Consider the following 18,152-nt stretch of genomic DNA (forward strand, 5'->3'; position numbering starts at 1 on the left):
CTCTTCACATACTAAGGTTAATTATGGAGTTCCACAGGGTTTAGTGCTAGGACCAATTCTGTTTGCATTATACATGTTTCACTTAGGCAGTATCATCTGAAGATAGCATACATTTTCACTGCTTTGCAGCTGACACACAACTTTATCTATCTGTGAAGCCAGATAACACACACCAATTAGTTAAACGACAGGAATGTCTTAAAGACATAAAGAAATGGATGACCTCAAATTTTCTGCTTCTAAATTCAGATAAAACTGAGGTTATTGTACTTGGCCCAGAAAATCTTAGAAATATGGTCAGTGTTTAGAAGGTTACTTTTAAATGTATTCCACTACAGATTACAGAATACATGGCCCAAAATGTAGTTTGTAACATATTCCATTAAGTTACTCAATGTGAGTAACATATTCTGAATACTTTGCATGAAAAATCAAGACATTAAATATTTACACAGGAATAATCCTTAGAATTTTTTATTTTTTGTTAGGTCTTAGACGTTTTATGTGATGAGCATGTTGGTCCTTAGGGACTGGACTAATAATTCAAATAACCAAAAATGAGCTATTGTGAATCCTATAGATGTTTATTTGTAACAATTAATGTATGTTTAATGTAGAGATGCTGTTTTTAATTGTTGTTCTGTTGTTTATAAGCCCTTTTTTGTCTTTCATGTAGTACATGTTTTATGTATGAAAGTTTTTTTGTTATAAAGTTCCTAAGACCCCTGGAAGGGTAGCTACTGCTACTACAGAGCCAGTAGGGATCTTAATAAACTAAACTAAACAGCATGGTACTGCCACCACCGTCCTTCACAGTAGAGATAGTATCAGCCAGGTGCTAAACAGTGCCTGGATTCTTGGTGACACTTGGCATTCACACCAAAGAGTTCAAACTTTAAAGTGTCTTTTGGCAAATCCAGGCAGGTTGTCATGAACCTTTTAAATACATATACCATATATTACCATATACACCTGATTATTGGAGTGCTGCAGAAATAGTTAATGAAATAATCTCCTCGCTCCACAGAGCAATGCTGAAATTCTGTCAGAGTGCCCATTAGGTTCTCTGACTAAGGCCCTTCTATGATGATCACTCATATTGGCCCACATTAGGAAGCGTCCTGGTGTCCACAAACCTGTCTCACTGGGACTTCAACATTTATAAAATGTAAAGATAAAGTTAGATTACTGGCTCCACTATGTGCTTTCATTGTCCTACTTCCGGTGCAGCAGGAGGGAAGTAGTCAGCAAGAAACTCTGGAACAGAGAATCCAGTTTCCTTCATCTCAGAATGTACCCCATAAGCAAGCAATTAAGCATCTCCCAGGTCACTTACATATTACTCAAAGCAGTTCATTAGAATGTCTAGCAAAAATCAAAAACCGAAGCCTACTGACTTTCCCTCATATGCTTTATTGTTAAGTTTTAGCATGGTGTCATTTGAAAAAGAAATACAATCAGCAGTGATCGATCAGAGCTGAAGCAATGCTGTTTATGACCACACTGTATTCCAAATTGTTTTAACATTGTGATACAACAAATTAAGATATAATGCTTGCTTTGACACAGCCTGGAGTGAGAAAACACATCTTCCAACAGCATCTGGAATTAACATTAGGAAAACTGAAAAACAACAGTTTCAACATTTTAAGAGCTTCATGTTGCCTTTAATAAATGCAATAAAAACATAAGACTTTACATTCAGCCAAAAACTGTCAATTAAAAATTAAAATTCAAGTGAGATTAAGGAAGTTAGGCTGCACTGAGCAGTCACTGGCATGCCATTAGCAGTTTACGTTAGTATAAAATTGTATTTCATCATTATGTTGAAGGTGTTGTTTTATTTACAAAGACCTGGCTATGTAATTTTTCCTTGTGAGAGTAAAGCAAGCAAATGACAACCACAAGCTCTAATTCACATTACTCTTTACAGTGTAATATAATGGGACTATTTACATTTGATTAAGTGCAAAAGATATACTGGGATTTGTTCAATGCTTTAAATAAACACCCAGGACTAACAAAGGCACAAGACCACATATGTAGGTGATGCATGTATCAGACGAGATATCTGAGTCCTTACTGTGGCCTGTAGCCACCCAGCTGAGGCATGTAGCTGGAGACCGTTGCTGGTATCCAGTCATCAGATTGGCAATCTGTAGGTGCTGTGTGTTCAGTGTCTTCTTCCAGGGGACAGAAGTCCAGCACCTCTTGCTGCTCCATCTCCAACGGGTTGAAGTCATTACTGTCGGTGGCATTTTCATTCCCTGCATTGTGATTAAAGCAGGGCTGTCTCAGGAAACACTGTCTGCTGCCCTCCTGCACCATGGTGTCATGGTTCTCTTCACAGTCCAGCAGTGGCTGTGTGGACTCAGACCGTGAAAAAATGGACTGCTGGGGCAGCGAGCTTGGGTTCTGGCCCTTGTAACCACTGGAGGCGACTACAGAGGAGTACTGAATAGTGCTGGCCGTGGTGTCAGCCATATCACCACCCTCATCACTGTCAGACACACTCTGTCGAGGTGAGGACATGCAGGAGGAGCCACCGATTCCACTGCTGTGCTCCTCAGACAGATACTTGTCCTTTTTCAGAGGCAGACTTGCCTTGTCCTCCTCGAATACACACTTTGCATCACAAACATCCACATTAAGCACACTGATGCCAGATAGACAGTTCTCTCTTGGTGCCTCTGCCTGTAGAGAAGGAAAGCACAAGAGAAATGTATCTGACTAAATACAAAACGGGACTGAAAACTCACAGTATTAAGGTATCTACAGATAAAGACATATTAGACAGTCTGTCTGCACGTTAGTCAGTTTTAAAGCCTAATTTTGCTGTGCCAGTGTAGCTCAGTGCTTCAGCAGGCAGCCACATGCCACTTGGCCAGAGTACAGCCCAGGTTCGAGTTCGAACTGTGGCCCTTTGCTGCAAGTCTTCCCCCTCCCTCACCACTATCTTCTCTATCTGCACTGGTCCACTATCCAATAGAGGCAAAAAATCTTTCAATTAAAAAAAAAAAAAAGCTTGTTAGTTTGACACCTCTTTGTTCTTCCTCTCCTATGAAAGGGATTTGTAAATTAGGATACAATATTAATAGGGTAATTCTTTTAGTCACTGGACTTCTGTGCAAGCTGTACATGCAATGCTTTCAGCTGATGTTTTATGCATGTTTTACGCGAAACATGGAAGACGGTTCTTCACTCAGTACTCTGACCTTGTTGTATGGGGCAAGTGTCATTAGCTAACAGAAATGTATGTGCAGTGATGACAAACAGGGCTGAGAATGAGCAATCTGCTTTATCCAAGCAAACATTTGTGCTATGTTCTGGTGGTTTAATATAATTTTTTTTATTACCATTATACTGGTCATGCTGACACACTAATGTGAAGCTCTTACTTTCAAAGGATAATCTGGAGACCAGTTCCCAATGGTGCTATCTCCGGGATTTGGAATCTGAGGCCAAAAGTTGTCCTTGATCCTGTAGAAAAGAAAAAAAACAAAACATACTTATATAGAAAAATAATACAATAACTCCAAAAATATTGAAATCACAGTTGAAGTGAAGTTATTATGATGAATATTGTGCATGAAGTAATGAACGTTTACAATTTTTAAGACTGGTATGCTCAAAATAAACTAGTATAATGTGCCTCATCAAATGACTAAAGTGCTGTACACCCAAAGGCACATTAAAATGCCTGCAGTCTGAGAAAGGGTAAGATGCAACAAAGAGTAAATGGAAACCCTAGATGTACGTGTTCAGTTTACAGCCATTCACTGAGAGGCGGTAAACATCCCAAGAGGTATTTAAGGGTAACTTACACATCTTTTTTGCAGAAACAGAGCAGCATGGTCATGAGAACAACAAACAGAAACCCAAGGCTCACTCCTACCACAATGCCTTCAATTTCTCCTGGTGCTATGAGGTGAAAAAGAATATATAGATAAGACAAAGGGCTAACAGCAATTCAAAAACCAATGGTAAAAATCTAAACTTCAATTAGCCTATCATCCAAGACGCTCCAGTAGCCTTCTTTTCAAGCTCTCAAGACTACAACACCTCAATTCACTGAGAACCTACACATACACTTTGGAAAAGGTAAAATTGACTTTGTGACATTTCTCAACTAGTTGGAAGAGTAGATCATGTAGGGAAACTTATACTGACCATATTTCAGAGTAGTGAATGAGTGGTTAGATCCATTGACTGAGCCTCTGATAGTTGAAGCCTTTATCCAAATGTCATACTTTGTGTTGCGTGATAATGATGTCAGAGTGTATGAGGTGGTGTTAGGTGGCACAATTATGCCTGCAAGAAAGAACAACAGAAATCAAAGGTTAGCCTGGCAATTGAGTGCTTTCATTAAAAAAACGCTAACCTAACAGTTCAGCACAACATGGAACCAGTAGATACCATGAGTTTCAGTCCCGCTTCGATAGTATATTGTGTAGTTTGTGATGAAGCCACGCCGTTTTATCAGAGGAATCTCATCCCACTCCAGCTTGGCTGTGTAACATCCTGGGTCACCACTCAGGTTGACAGTAGGGGCTTGTGATGGAACTGTAAAAAAAATAATAATAATAACAACAAACTGATTTTAAGAACATCTCTGTGGAAATAACTGATAGACAATATATAACTTGTCAAATGATTAATATAAAAATTTTGCATAGGATCATCAAACATTTGAGGGTCTTACATTACTCAGACAAGGATTTACATTAATGTTAGCATCTTACATCACAGTCTAACCATCAGAGCCAGTGGTAAATTACAAAAAGAGCAGTGTTGTTGAACGCTGCTACATGAGACTTAAAAAAAAAAAAATTTAAATTTTGGGCTGTCAACGTTAATCTCGTTAAAATGACGTTATGACGGTTATGGTGTTAACGTCATCTTAACGAGATTAATGCTGACAGCACTATTCAAATTATAATATCCACAACAATTCAATATACAATGTTTTACTATTGATTAATTGACAAGTATGATCTCTTACCTCCTTGCTCAGCATAGGCTTGTTCATGGACTGGCTTCCCAACCACTTTGCCATATATAGGGTACACTGATATTCTGTAGTGAACAAATCTCTTAAGGTCCCCTAGATTTCACATCAAGGTTAAAAAAAGGGGGGGAAGCACTGTTTAATTAATAGCAATCCTACACAACATGCAGTTAGAGTAAAGCAACGTAAGCTATTAGTAATAGCAGCCATAGTAAAAGTTAACTTAAAGATCCGCTGCAGTGTATGCCTGCAATCATGGCAAAATATATTAATTCCTTGTTACAGGAGAATACTTTCTTGCTTTAACAAGGTTGTATTAAAGTCACTATGACATATTTATCATTCGTGTTTCTTACCAATAAGAAACTTGACTCTTTATAACTCCACATCATTATCATTAAACAATGAAATCACAGACTACCTTTTTAACCCCACCTTTTTATCACTTTTTAAACAGATCTAGCTAAAGTTCCATCTGCACAGTACAGTCAGTCTCCTCTTTATGACAGCTCAAACTAAACAAAAGCTTCTTATAGCCATGACACAAGAGAGATTTTATGATGGGTGACATATGCCTTTAAGATGGACAACATGAATGAACATTCACCAAACATGGTTATTCCATATTTCTTTAAGAGGGTTGTACAACAACTTTTTGTTTCCTAAACCCTCAGAAAAAAAGAAAAAATACCTTTAATTGTACTGCAGTTTGCTTTTCCATTTTCCCTCTGCCAGTTTCTCTCACCATCACCGAACCATTCCACCACATACTCGGACACTGTTCTGTTGGGGGATTTCCATGAAATCAACAGCTGACCGTCAAGGAACTGTACCTCCATTTTTTCCACTGCAGGAGGTTCTGTAACAGACACACACGCATGAAACACACAAATATAACCCTAACCCAATTTGTTATACATTGGGTCTTGATTTGAACCAAACTTAGTGGATAAACTACATTTAGTAAATTATAAAACCCATTTAACCTCGAGTTAAAACCTGCTAAGAACTTTGAGTTAAAGTTCTGAAATTATCTACTATGTGTATACTAGGCATATAGTCATACATTACTCACACCACTATACTGATCCTGTTAACTGCCGTTTTATAGCTGGGACATCCCAAACAGCTGTTAACAGAGTTAAAAATTATGATCATGAACCACATGGCATCCTGATTCATGGTTCCTGCTGAATCTCTTTGGATACCATCGTACGTCTCTGTTACTGTTACTTATTTTAGACACAGTTGTGTCTAAATGTCACGCCTGTAAATTCAAAGTCAACATGGACACTTACCCCGTGCTTTGCGGTAAATGATCAACTTTGCCTGAGGAGATGCCCCCACAGAATTTATGGCTGTGACATACACGGTCACAGACTCCTCATCATCCAAGCGAATAGTTTTTAGTGGAGTGAACTGTTTTTTACTTGAGCTGCCATCTGTCAGACTTCTGTTCACTGGAATAATCTCCCAAGTTCCATTCCTGATTCTATACTTTTGTTTCTCAATCGTTATGTTAAATCTTCTTATCCTCCCATTGGAAACCTCGGGATCCTGGATGAGCAAAGTTGCAGACAGTTCTCATTATTACACAAAAACAACCAACATGACTGCTAAGAGAAATGCTAAAAAACCCCAAAATGCCAGTGTGTCTATGAAACAAAAATTATTTATGTTATTTATCACACTGAACAGTGTGTTCAATACAGCCCGACAGATATATCTGTGGGGCCGATATATTGGCTGATATTAGCTACTTGCCAATATGTTGGTATTGGCATTTATAACAAATATCAAATTATGCCTTAAAAACTAAACAAGAGATGAGAGAAACACCCTTTATCCATATTAACATTGTTGACGTTACAATATGTAACTTGCCTGTTAGTAGCATATGTTTGAAAAGCAAACATATGCAATTACAACAACTAGCTGATTGGTCCAGAGTGCAAATCCACAACTTGGTGTAACAATAAAATAAGATTATTTTTAAACTGGATTTTTATATTATCTTAATAAGGACTTGTAAGTGGCTATACATAATAAATATACTTTTCTGAAAGAAAAGAAGAAATATTTTAAATGACCTCTCGTATTCCAATTTTTAAATCTGTTATTCAAACCATGGACTATATCCAGGACTATATCACAATCTGTCCAACTCATTCATTCTATTCTGGTAAAATTTTATTGATCTAGCCATTGATCAAACTGCTTGCTACAATGAATAAATGTTAACTATAATTAACTATAATGAAGACTATGAAAACAGTCCATGACAGTCTGTTCTAACATGTTGGCTGTGGTGAGTTAGGGTTGGCAGCAATAGTTCCTTTTGTTTTTTTTTAACTGGTTCAGTTCAGTTGAAAACGTATCTAAATGTTTTGGTCTATCTGTAGAATGTCTATCAGTTATGTTAAACCTTTCATTTCAAACAAATTCTAATGCTTTGTGCTTAGGACAACAGGAGTATTGTTAGATAAAACCGTTTTTAAACGTTAAATTGAATGTGATGGAAATTTACCTTACAAATGAACTCAATTTGTCGTTTATTTATGCCTTCCGCCGACGTGATTATCCATACATCTGGTTTACTTGTTGGTACTAGGTAAAAGAAAAAGAACAGGATATTAAATCTTTTAGTTTATCAAAAGGACACGTAAACACATGGGTGGACAATGTATGCATTTTCATGGGTTCAGCAAATCTTCTCACTGCCAGAGGTTTTTATTTTCAATTTTTATGCATTTGGATATAAAAAGGTCTTGAGGACTTCAGAGTCTGAATAGTTTATTCATCATGTATAACCAGTGATGGGAATAACGGCGTTACAAGTAACGGCGTTACTAACGGCGTTACTTTTTTCAGTAACGAGTAATCTAATTAATTACTATTCCTATCGTTACAACGGCGTTACAGTTACTAATAAGGAAACGCGGTCCGTTACTATTTTTCAACAAACACACGGTTGAAGCTGTGTTCAGCTTACCGCATCTTATATCAGCTGCAGGAAGTAGCTGTAAGTAATCCGGACGCTACAGCTTTATGCAGCTGCGTGCTCCCACGGACAGTAATCACGATCACTGTCTAGCACAACACCTGGAGCTAAGGAGGCAAAACAATCGCATGAGTGCTGCTGTTTGACTGAGGAAGAATAAAGTAGTCGTGGTAAGTCAATCACATGACCACTTAAAGACAAAGCAACACGGTGCCAGTTTTTAAACTGTGTCGATAGGCCACGTAAAACCAGAGTCATGATAAACAATATATAACCGGCGTTTTTTCCTCAATAGTTTCGCCACGTTAGCGCTAGCAAGCACTCTCTGCTTATGAGCAAAAAACCAAAACAAAAAAAAGTTTTAGGAGTGACGGCGAGAGAGAGAGAGAGAGAGGGAGAGAGAGAAAGAGAGAGAGAGAGAGAAAGAGAGAGAGAGCGAGTTTTGAGATGTGAGATTTGTGACGTTTAGCGTGTTTGGAGTGTGTAGTTAATGTGTTGTCTTGTGTAGTTAGTGTGTAGTGTTGTGGATAGTTTTGTGTTGTGTGTCAGAACAATGAGGCGACTGCTGTCTCCAGGTAGAAACAGGAGTGATACACCTGCTGCTGTCAGTCCTGCAGGTATCAGGCTGTGATGTTTTCCTTTATAGTGGACAGAAATTATTTTTTTGGAGCGGAACAAATGATTTGTGTGGCATCTTATTGAAGAACAGCTGATTGTTCTGTAAATAGTTTGAAATGGTTATTAAAAAAGGGTAAAAGGTAAATGGCTGCAAATAACTTTGTTGTTTGCAAAACTTGTGCATAGGATTTTAAAATTGACAATTTATATTTGCATTTGAAGTTATGAAATATGATTCATTAAACATGTTTATGGTTGTTACAGTAAAAATATAACTTTTTCTACTGTGATTTTATGTTTTTTGTCTGATTTTAGATCAATTCTGGTTATACAGTATGACAAAATGAGAACATAACTGTAAATTCAGGCACGTGAGGTTGCGCTAAAAAGAATGATACCAAACAAGGCAAAGTAAATAGTTTTTAAAGGTAAAATGTGGAGAGAAAATCAAGAGTAGTAAAAAAATGGCCAATTATACCCTGGACCCCAGAGGGTTAAACGTTCTTTGTTTTTTTTAAGTAACGCAATAGTTACTTTTCAAAGTAATTAATTACTTTTAGAATATTGTAACTCAGTTACTAACTCAGTTACTTTTTTGAAGAAGTAACTAGTAACTATAATTGAATTACTATTTCAAAGTAACTTGCCCAACACTGTGTATAACATACTATTAAGTGAACAATTCATTAATCATAAGTGTGCTAATTGTCTGTGGCAAAATATTCCATTTGGGGAAATGCTTTTACTGAAACTAGTCCAAACTGGAATTCATAATACTCACAATCCTCTGGTGTTCTCTCGGTAACGTTCCTACTCCAGTCACTCCAGTAACCACAGTTCTTGTTATTATATTTGCACCGTACTTGAGTGACATAAACTGTGTCTGGAGTCAGGTTCTGGAGTCTAAAGGACTGTATATACCTCGAAGTGTCTGCCAGGGGTACCTAAAAACATAAACCATATGTCACTTAAAAATGAAATAAGAGAAAATATGTACCTGTCTGAGAAGAATCACAACTAAAATATTAAGACCCTAAGATTTCAGCAAATACAGGACCCTCTTGCTTTGAGGCAACAGTACTATGCACAGACCCACAGTGTGTTCCATTTGAGCACCTTGAGCATGTGCTACAAAGATAAAATGGTGTACACACTGTACAGGGACACTGGCAGCTGTAGAAGGTTGTATAGAACACAAAAACCATATTACTGTGCTAAAGTAAACCTTCATTCTCAATCACTCTCAAGAGCTTTGTGGAGAACAGATTCAACATGTCATGAAACTAAATCAGATTTTCTTAAAATTGTCAGTAATATAATTTCTGCAGATGTGTTCATTAATAAATAACACAACACTGGAAACTTAACTTGATTTACAGGTTTACACAATAGTTTGAATCTTTTAGAAATATGGTGATATTGTCTTTTACAATGGCAATTTTTGATGGAAGGGTATACAAACATACTTACATAAATCCACATTTGAGATCCCAATGGGCAGTATCTAATTTCATATATCGTTTCCAGATAAAGTTTATCAATCGAAGAAGTCCAGTTCATCACAAGGGAGGTGGGAAAAACTGCCTCTGAAATGACTGTGACGGATGGAGGCTTTGTTTTTACTGCGACACACACACACACACACACACACACACACACACACACACACACACACACGTCACAAAAAGAATTCAAGACAATCAACAACTGTTGTTGTACCGTCACTTAATCTGAATATAAGTTTTAGACTACTGGCTCAGAACATGCAAATATGTTCAATATAATAATCAAATGTACCATTTACTTACCAAAGCAATTAGCAAGCTTTATCAGATGTTCAGACTCTTCTTTTCCAAGTTCATTTTGTGCCACCACCCAAATCTCCAGTTCCATATGATGAGGAAAGACATTCATATCCACTGTGGTACTGTTTACTGGCCCTAATATTGATGCAGTATAGACTTTATCACTCCTAAAAAAAGATGTAGAAGACAATTTACTTGACAGTAAAACCTACACAAAGCTAGACAACTGGTATTCATTAGTAGTTTAAAAAGTCACATTACATTTAGCTGGCATAATGGTGCAAAGATTTGCACAATCAGGGTATGCATGGTCTCTTTGCCCCTGCATGGGTTCTCTCCAGGTACTCTAGCTTCCTCCCACAGTCCAAACACATGCATGTTAGATTAAGTGGTCAGGATAAATTACCCCCTATGTGTGAATGTGACCATGTTTCGTGTGTTCATATTTGAATGTGGCCATGTGGCTATACAACTTGACACTGACAGGCATTACATGGGGCGATCGTGGCTCAAGAGTTGGCAGTTCGTCTTGTAATCGGAAGGTTGCCGGTTCGAGCCCGGGCTCCGACAGTCTCGGTCCTTGGGCAAGACACTTCACCCGTTACCTACTGGTGGTGGTCAGAAACATGTACGCCAGTGGCACCAGTGTCCGGCAGCCTCGCCTCTGTCAGTGCGCCCCAGGTCAGCTGTGGCTACAATGTAGCTTGCCATCACCAGTGTGTGAATGGGTGGATGACTGAATATAGTGTAAAGCGCTTTGGGGTCCTTAGGGACTAAGTAAAGCGCTATACAAATACAGGCCATTTACATGTTTAAATTGTCCATACCAGCAATATAAAAATGTAATACAATGGCTTTAACATACAGCTTGACTTAGTTTCACCATAATGAATGAAAAACAGAATCATAAACAAAAGAAGTAATGATTCATGAAGCATGTACTCACCCTGTTTGTCTAACAAACAGTGTATAACTTGTAGGGACAGCTTCCGTTTGATTTCCTACTGCTTCCCACTGACATCTGATGTTTGATGAGATCTTTTCGCTCTCGTGAACTGCTATACAAGACAGATTCTTTGGCTTCTCTGGGCGATCTGATATTGAAACAAAACACAAACTAAACTCACAAAGTTTATCTCTGCATCCCACAAAATTACAATTTTCAGTGCATTTTTTCTGTATCATTATCAGGTGGTTTATTATATATTTATTATATATTAAATTTAAATTCAGCTTACAAATGAGGACAAAATTATTACCCCATTATGAAATTCAAAGTTTTTATCAAAGTTTTGCCATGTGCTTTTTAACAGAGAAAGGGATTTTCAACATAGTATTTCTTAACATACTAGATTTCTTTAGAAAACAGCATTAATTATTTCTATTAGCCCACAATAAGAGAATTATTTGACCCCCCAAAAATAAATAAATACTGGCAATGGCCAGTGGTACCCTTCAGCCTCCTATCAGATACATCTATGGTATCAACGTTTCTCCCATTTTAAACACTACATCCAGATGAACATTTTTGGCATTTCCTTGCCTGTATGATTCAACATACATCAAGACAACACTACAGGCTGTTTGCTCCAAAAAATTATACACAATGGACTATTAGCATTAGGGTTAATCATTTTAATCCTGGTATTGGTTTGTCTTAACTAATTTTGTTTCTGTGTGCAAAGTAAAATAATATAGATATCCAAAATAAAACCAAGATATTTGGAAACGCTGTGTTTCACAGCACTTGGAAAATACTTTAAAAAATGAAATTTTCATAGGGGGGCTAATAATTCTGTCATCATATATTATTGTTTGGAAACACGGAAAGGAAAACAAACTACTGCTATCACAACCGATCGAAAAAAGAGTTATAGCTGCATTTGGGTAAAAACAGCAATAGATTTTAAAGTTATGACAATAAGAACTTACAGCCTTTCCTCAGCAGAATCCCATGAATAAATTTGCCCTCATTTAGGGCAACATACTGTGACACTGTCTTGCATTTGCACAATAACCATTCAGACTTTTCACTTCTGATGGTGACAGTGACATTAAGTGCTGAAGTGTTGATTTTGATGTAATGTTCTTTGGGTATAATTTCAGAGAACTTCCAGTAGAGATCATCTGCTGTGACTTCAGTTGTGTTGATGATCATGCACGTAGCTGTGAAGTTAGACCCAATCTGAACCACTGGAGACTGTGGGGCTATCACCAAATGATAGTCATCTGCTGAAGGTCAAAACAAAAAACAAAAAAAACAAAAAACAAAAAAGTAAACCCACATACAGAGTAAAACTCAGAAAAATCTAGCTGATGAGTGCTGTGCTTGTGTCAGCAACAAGATTATTGATACATTTCTGTGAGTCTGAGCCATCAAATTACCCACAGTTCCTGTCACAGTCTAAGCAATACAACCACAATAGGAACATCTGCTGCTAAGTGTGATGAGACGTGACCACATTCCTCTTTTTAATGCAACATTATACTCCGCCTGTCACGGCAACATGGACACACATGGTGTCCATGGTTATACCAAGTCAGAAAAACAAATCATCTTTTACACTAGTTTCAGTACAGCACAATGGCTTTACGGTCATTTCAGTCATTACATAATAACATTGTAGTTACAATTTCCTAACTTTTGGGATATATGAGGTTGAGGTGGAGGTCATAGCTAAAATATTGTGCTCATCATGCTGGCTTGTAACTAGTTTCCCTAAAACAGAGAAAGCTGGAGGGATTCTGACGGCCCCCAAACATCTGTACATATGAAGTACAAAATTATTTAACCTTTACCATTCATGTTTATTTTTTGCGCATCTTTCACGCTTATGTTTGAGATCATCAAACAAACTGTATTTTAAACAAAGAAAACCCAGGTAAATACAAAATTGATTTTGTAAATTATTAGAATTATTAAGGAAATAAAGATATCCAAACCAGCATGGCCCTATGTGAAAAGGTAATTGCCTACAAACCTAATAGCTAGCTGTGCCACCCTTGGGAGCAAGAACTTCAATAAAATGTTTGCAATATCTCAATTCTTGATAAATTATGAATTAACTGTGATTAATCATATGTTTCAGAAAGCTGAGTTTAATTTCGGTGGTCACACCCAGATCTGATTATTCCCAAACCCGCTTAATCAATAAAAACCAACAAAAACTTGTTTGACAGACTCAAACAAGTTCTATTTTTGTTGGTTATATTTGGCATTGGTCTTGTTACACATATTCCTTATTTTAAGAGATTCTCTCCTTATATTTGTATTTTTTTTAAAAAGATCTCCCTGGAGCCTACTCCGGGGAGATCTTTTAGCCTCCCCGGAGTAGGCTAAAAGATCTCAAAACAAAGCAAAAATGTCAGAAATCAGAAAGGGGGCATATACATTCTCAGAGAATTGTAATTCTTAAGGTAGGGAAGCTAGTCTTCCCTAATCATCTGGGAAGCATTAGCTGCCAAATCTGCTGCCAATTTACAAACACAATAGAAAGAGCTTTAACCATCACTTCATTTCAAAGGTAGAGGTGGAGTAAGAAACCAGCAATTTTCTTCTGTAAAGAATAACATACAGAAACTGAGCAGAAAAAAAATGATATGACAGACAAAACTGACACCAACAAACATAACAGACACAAGGCTGGAAAAAAACAACAGACAAAAAAGAAACATCTCTTTTGAGGTATCATCACAGACGGGCATGTGTCTGTAGTAGGTAGCAAACTATCATTAATTTCTCCATGCAAAATAAATAAAGAAATAAAGAAGTAAACTGACTGATCAAGATTTTTTTTACTAATTAATTTTAGGTCCTGTTTTTGTTCTCTCAGACTGCTCTTCTGTCTCTCTCTCCTTTCCATATGCTGCTCCCCATCTTACCTCAGCTTGTCTGTCTCTATATCAACTGCATGTGCTTTCCCTCACTTGTCCTTACTAACCATATGTATTAAAAAAATTTAGTAAAACTGTATATATGTGTTGTATTTTCAACTTTAACTTTTTAATTAGAATTCTCTGTCCAGAGGCCTGCTTTTTTTTTTCTTTAAATCACCTCAATTCTTCAATTTTGAAAAGTACAGTTTATCTCAACCTTCACAAAAAAGTCAATTGAGAGTGACATGTTCATATGCTACTACCCTCTGCTGCAGAGGTAAAGTTAAAACAAAACACTTCATTTGCATTTTGAACTGGTACACAATGTCAATGACAAAAAACTGTTTGCACTCTCACTTTAGTTGGATAGAACCAGTTTTGTCTGGATGACTAATTAGATAATTCATTCAAATAAAGCCAGTGTTTCATGTAGCACAACTGCTCAGAACTGATTCTGAGTCTATTTTTGTATGATTTGGCTTGCCTCAGCCTTTCTGTCCTGTTTCCCTTCCTTAAAAGTGGCTTCTTGACTGAGACCATTACTGATGAGGTTTCAGCAAATAGTAGATTGATCACCTGATCAGGTCTTTGCTGGATTTTTTTTCTTCTATTTTTAAGGAAATAATTTTTAAACACTCTTCAATTGCTGTAGATAGTGTTTTAGGACTGTCACTTCTTTTGTTCTCCACTGTCCACCAACCTGGCAACTTAAAATAGGCTCTTTGCTAAGTTGTCTGTTATGTGTAGACAACACTGAGTTAGGTGCCTTTTTATGTTTGAATGATTTAGTGTTAAGGGTCTTAACAAAGAAAAAACCAACCTTCTTATGATAATGGCCAGGAACAAAGACTGGACTGAAAATGAAAGTGAAACGAGTGGGGAAAAAGCAGCCAGTGCTTAGGGAAAACTGTGAAAGACCATCAGAAAGCCAGGAGAACTATTGCTTAAAGATACGTCAATAAAAATGACTACAAAATCTGGTTCTCTAGAACCACAATATAAAGAAATGAGCAATGAATCAAGATTATTCGCTCTATCACCGCCACAAAACACACACACTAAGACACAAGGAATCAGATGAGAAAGCTCTATTTTGTGCATCATCTTTGCAGCACTAAAGAAAGGCTTTTATTAGGCAACAACTGCATCACCTCTAAAATAGTCCTTTGGTCCACATCTCACATGAAGCTGCATCACCGTTTTCCCTTTGACAGATAATAATTCTCAAATATGTAATCAGCAATGTTTACTAGCACTTGTATTTATTACTGAGATAATATCAATTCAGCCAATATCTTTTACTCACAATAGTTTGAATTACCTTACCTTGAACGTGGTAAAGTATGCTTAAAAAGCCTTCTGAAAGTTTGTTATTATACCAACACTGGGGCAGCAGGAAACATGACATTAAAAATGTTGTCAAAAACAATCTACATTCTGAGTGTCCATTTTGATTCTTTCTTGCGTGTATACTAAAAGATAACACTCCCCAGTGACTAAAGATGAATTGTACTGTTGATGATACTGACCAGCAGCGAGAACAGAAGCCACCCAAGCTAAAACGCACAGATGGAGCACAGCTGCAGAGACCATGATGACGACGACTATATAGAAAGACAAAAATAAATAAATAAATAAATAAATAACATTAGTTAGGAAAGAATTGTATCTGTTCTGTTTCAAACACACAACGTCGCAGCTTGTTTTAGCATCATCGTATCGTACAGCGTTGAGTTAATTAAACTGAATAATCATTTACTGAGCTTTTCATACGTTTAGTAATAACTGTAATACCACAGTAATAACAGTAATAACTGTGATAGTAATAACTGTGGCAAAGACACTTAAATTTAGGATTTCATTACGATGCTACGAAACAGCAGCTAGCGTCGATGCTAAAAATTTTGTAGGAACCCATGTCCACGGCAGTCACGTCGCATTAGCCATATATTTAGCAACGAACTCACATTGTCATTCCTGCTAATGGTAGTGTTTCCACAAAAACAATCAAAAGAAAGCGGTCATAACTTACGTAAAAGTCACCCGTTACTGTCCTTGTACAATGCTGGTTAGCCGCGTAGTATATCTATGTACACCCAATTGTCTAGACAACTTAAACAATTTTTAGATACCATTTCTCGCTCGCCGTGCGTCTGGTTCTTGGTATAAGACCACCCACTTCCCGTCAAAGGCAAGCCTGTGTCGCAATAGGTTACGTAGCAGCGCTACTCATTAGCCGATCTCACAACGTCGTGATGGCCCTAAACCATTTCTGCTGAGCGTCTGCCATATCGACGAAACGTTTCGATATCTGAGGAAGTGCACCCGTGACTAAATGCTGTTTGCTGATTTTACAGACAAACTGTCAATTAAACACCTTTGACGAATCGCAGACTTTTGCTGTGTGTGCTTTGTGGGCCTTACGCTCTTATTTTCCCGTATGTCTCCGCCTTTCCCCTTCAGAACAAGAATACACAACATCAGGAATCCCTTGGCACTGACTTTAGCTACATGACAAAGCAGCATAATATTCCTGATCCGTTAGAAATTGGAATTAGTCACTCTTTGTTAGACCTTTGTCAAACAGGCTTTGCATATTGTGCAAGGCATTGATGAGAAGTGTGGGAATAGGAAATTAACATGCCAACAGTTTCTAAAAGAAAGGACACTAATGTAAATAAAAGCAGAAGCTTATAATCATATGTTAAGAGCCTCCTTCTGCTTGCTGCAGAATCATTTACATTTACTTTTCATATTATATGTGCAAATGATGCAGTTTTATATGTAGTAAGATGTTTTCATAGATTTTATCAATACTTTTAATAAATGAATATTTAGATGATAACTATAGACGAAGCTTTCAGGATATAGAAAAGAAGACAAGTCTCTGCTTGCCTTTCTACAAAATCGCTGCAGGCCACTGAAGCTGGTTTTATGATCCCGCAAACTTGGCCATCCCCGTACACTATTCCGGTCTGACAGAAGCGGAATTTATGGTTAAGCAGGTAACCCATTTGCTGTCCACTTCACTCCAGGGAGCTCGACCATAAAAGCAGCTTGATCGTGTGCTGTCTGGGCATTGGCTGGGTCTTTTGTACAGTTACTCGAAGAGACTGAGAGGGAAAAGATTAGAAATGAGTATATCAGCTCACAGCTCAAGATGAAGGCAAACATAGAGAATCAAGGCTGAGATGATTTGGACATGTACAGAGGATGTTGAAGGTTGAGCTGCAAGGCGCGAGTAGAAAAAGAAGTCAGAAGAAGAGGAGGTTAGGGTGTCACGGTTCTGGGTAATTTTGACCCAGCATTTTCTGTTTTTTTTATATTCTTCTGTGTTATGGTTTGTATTCTGATTCTCTTGTTATGCTTTGTCGATTATTATTATAATTCTATGTTTCAGTTTATTCTGGTTTAGGGTTTTGTCCTTAGGTTTTGTGTTTTGTGCCCTCGTGTTTAGTGTGGGTTTAGTTCAGTGTTAAGTCTGCATCTTTGTGAATTGTTTCCTGTTTTACTTTGAAGGTTCCTGTCTTATGTAAGTGTGTTCAGTTTTGCTTCCCCTGTCTCGTCTTGTCAATTACTCCCAGCTGTGTTCTCCTGCTGTGTCGCATTCCCCTCGTTATCCCTCAGAGTATTTTAGCCCCGTGTTTCTCTTTGTCAATGTTGCGTCGTCTGTGTTTCTTCCCTTAGGTCATGTCAGGTTTCAAGACTGTGTGCAGGTCATGGTCATGTTCCTTGTTCTAGTATACGTTTCTTAGTTCTTTCATGTCCCTGTACTAAGTCTTGTTTATAGTCGTTTCAGTCGTCATTGTCGTAGTTTTCGTTGTTCTTAGTTTCTCCAGTTTAG

At 37.5% G+C, this 18,152-nt stretch overlaps 1 protein-coding gene across 3 annotated transcripts; it reads right to left on the reverse strand.

The window, feature by feature from the left end:
• Positions 1-1,393: 1,393 nt before the first annotated feature.
• il6st (interleukin 6 signal transducer) lies at positions 1,394-16,500 on the reverse strand. 3 transcript variants are annotated; one of them, XM_031738381.2, is made up of 16 exons: positions 16,341-16,499; positions 15,838-15,912; positions 12,365-12,664; positions 11,379-11,526; positions 10,436-10,599; positions 10,098-10,249; positions 9,409-9,571; positions 7,536-7,615; positions 6,307-6,565; positions 5,700-5,867; positions 5,003-5,104; positions 4,417-4,563; positions 4,171-4,311; positions 3,825-3,921; positions 3,399-3,480; positions 1,394-2,694 (listed from the first exon to the last, which is right to left on the reverse strand). In XM_031738381.2, exons 2-16 carry the CDS (start codon positions 15,899-15,901, stop codon positions 2,080-2,082), a joined length of 2,682 nt encoding a protein of 893 aa, XP_031594241.1. In that variant the 5' UTR covers positions 15,902-15,912; positions 16,341-16,499; the 3' UTR covers positions 1,394-2,079. The 3 variants fall into 3 exon arrangements, with proteins under 3 accessions (XP_031594241.1, XP_031594242.1, XP_031594243.1); XM_031738382.2 differs by having other exon boundaries at positions 2,080-2,694; positions 12,365-12,661; positions 16,341-16,500; XM_031738383.2 differs by lacking the exon at positions 12,365-12,664 and having other exon boundaries at positions 2,080-2,694.
• Positions 16,501-18,152: the final 1,652 nt, after the last annotated feature.

Source organism: Oreochromis aureus, linkage group 7, assembly GCF_013358895.1.
Source record: "Oreochromis aureus strain Israel breed Guangdong linkage group 7, ZZ_aureus, whole genome shotgun sequence".
NCBI classification, from domain to species: domain Eukaryota; kingdom Metazoa; phylum Chordata; class Actinopteri; order Cichliformes; family Cichlidae; genus Oreochromis; species Oreochromis aureus.

Bases quoted from the DNA above. Each gene is read 5' to 3' on its own strand.
- il6st (XM_031738381.2), bottom strand. From the start codon at position 15,901: ATGGTCTCTGCAGCTGTGCTCCATCTGTGCGTTTTAGCTTGGGTGGCT. The intron at 12,665-15,837 runs GTCAGTATCATC...TTTGACCTTCAG, and splicing joins GGCTTCTGTTCTCGCTGCTG to CAGATGACTATCATTTGGTG. The intron at 7,616-9,408 runs GTGAGTATTATG...TCTTTTACCTAG, and splicing joins CGAGAGAACACCAGAGGATT to TACCAACAAGTAAACCAGAT.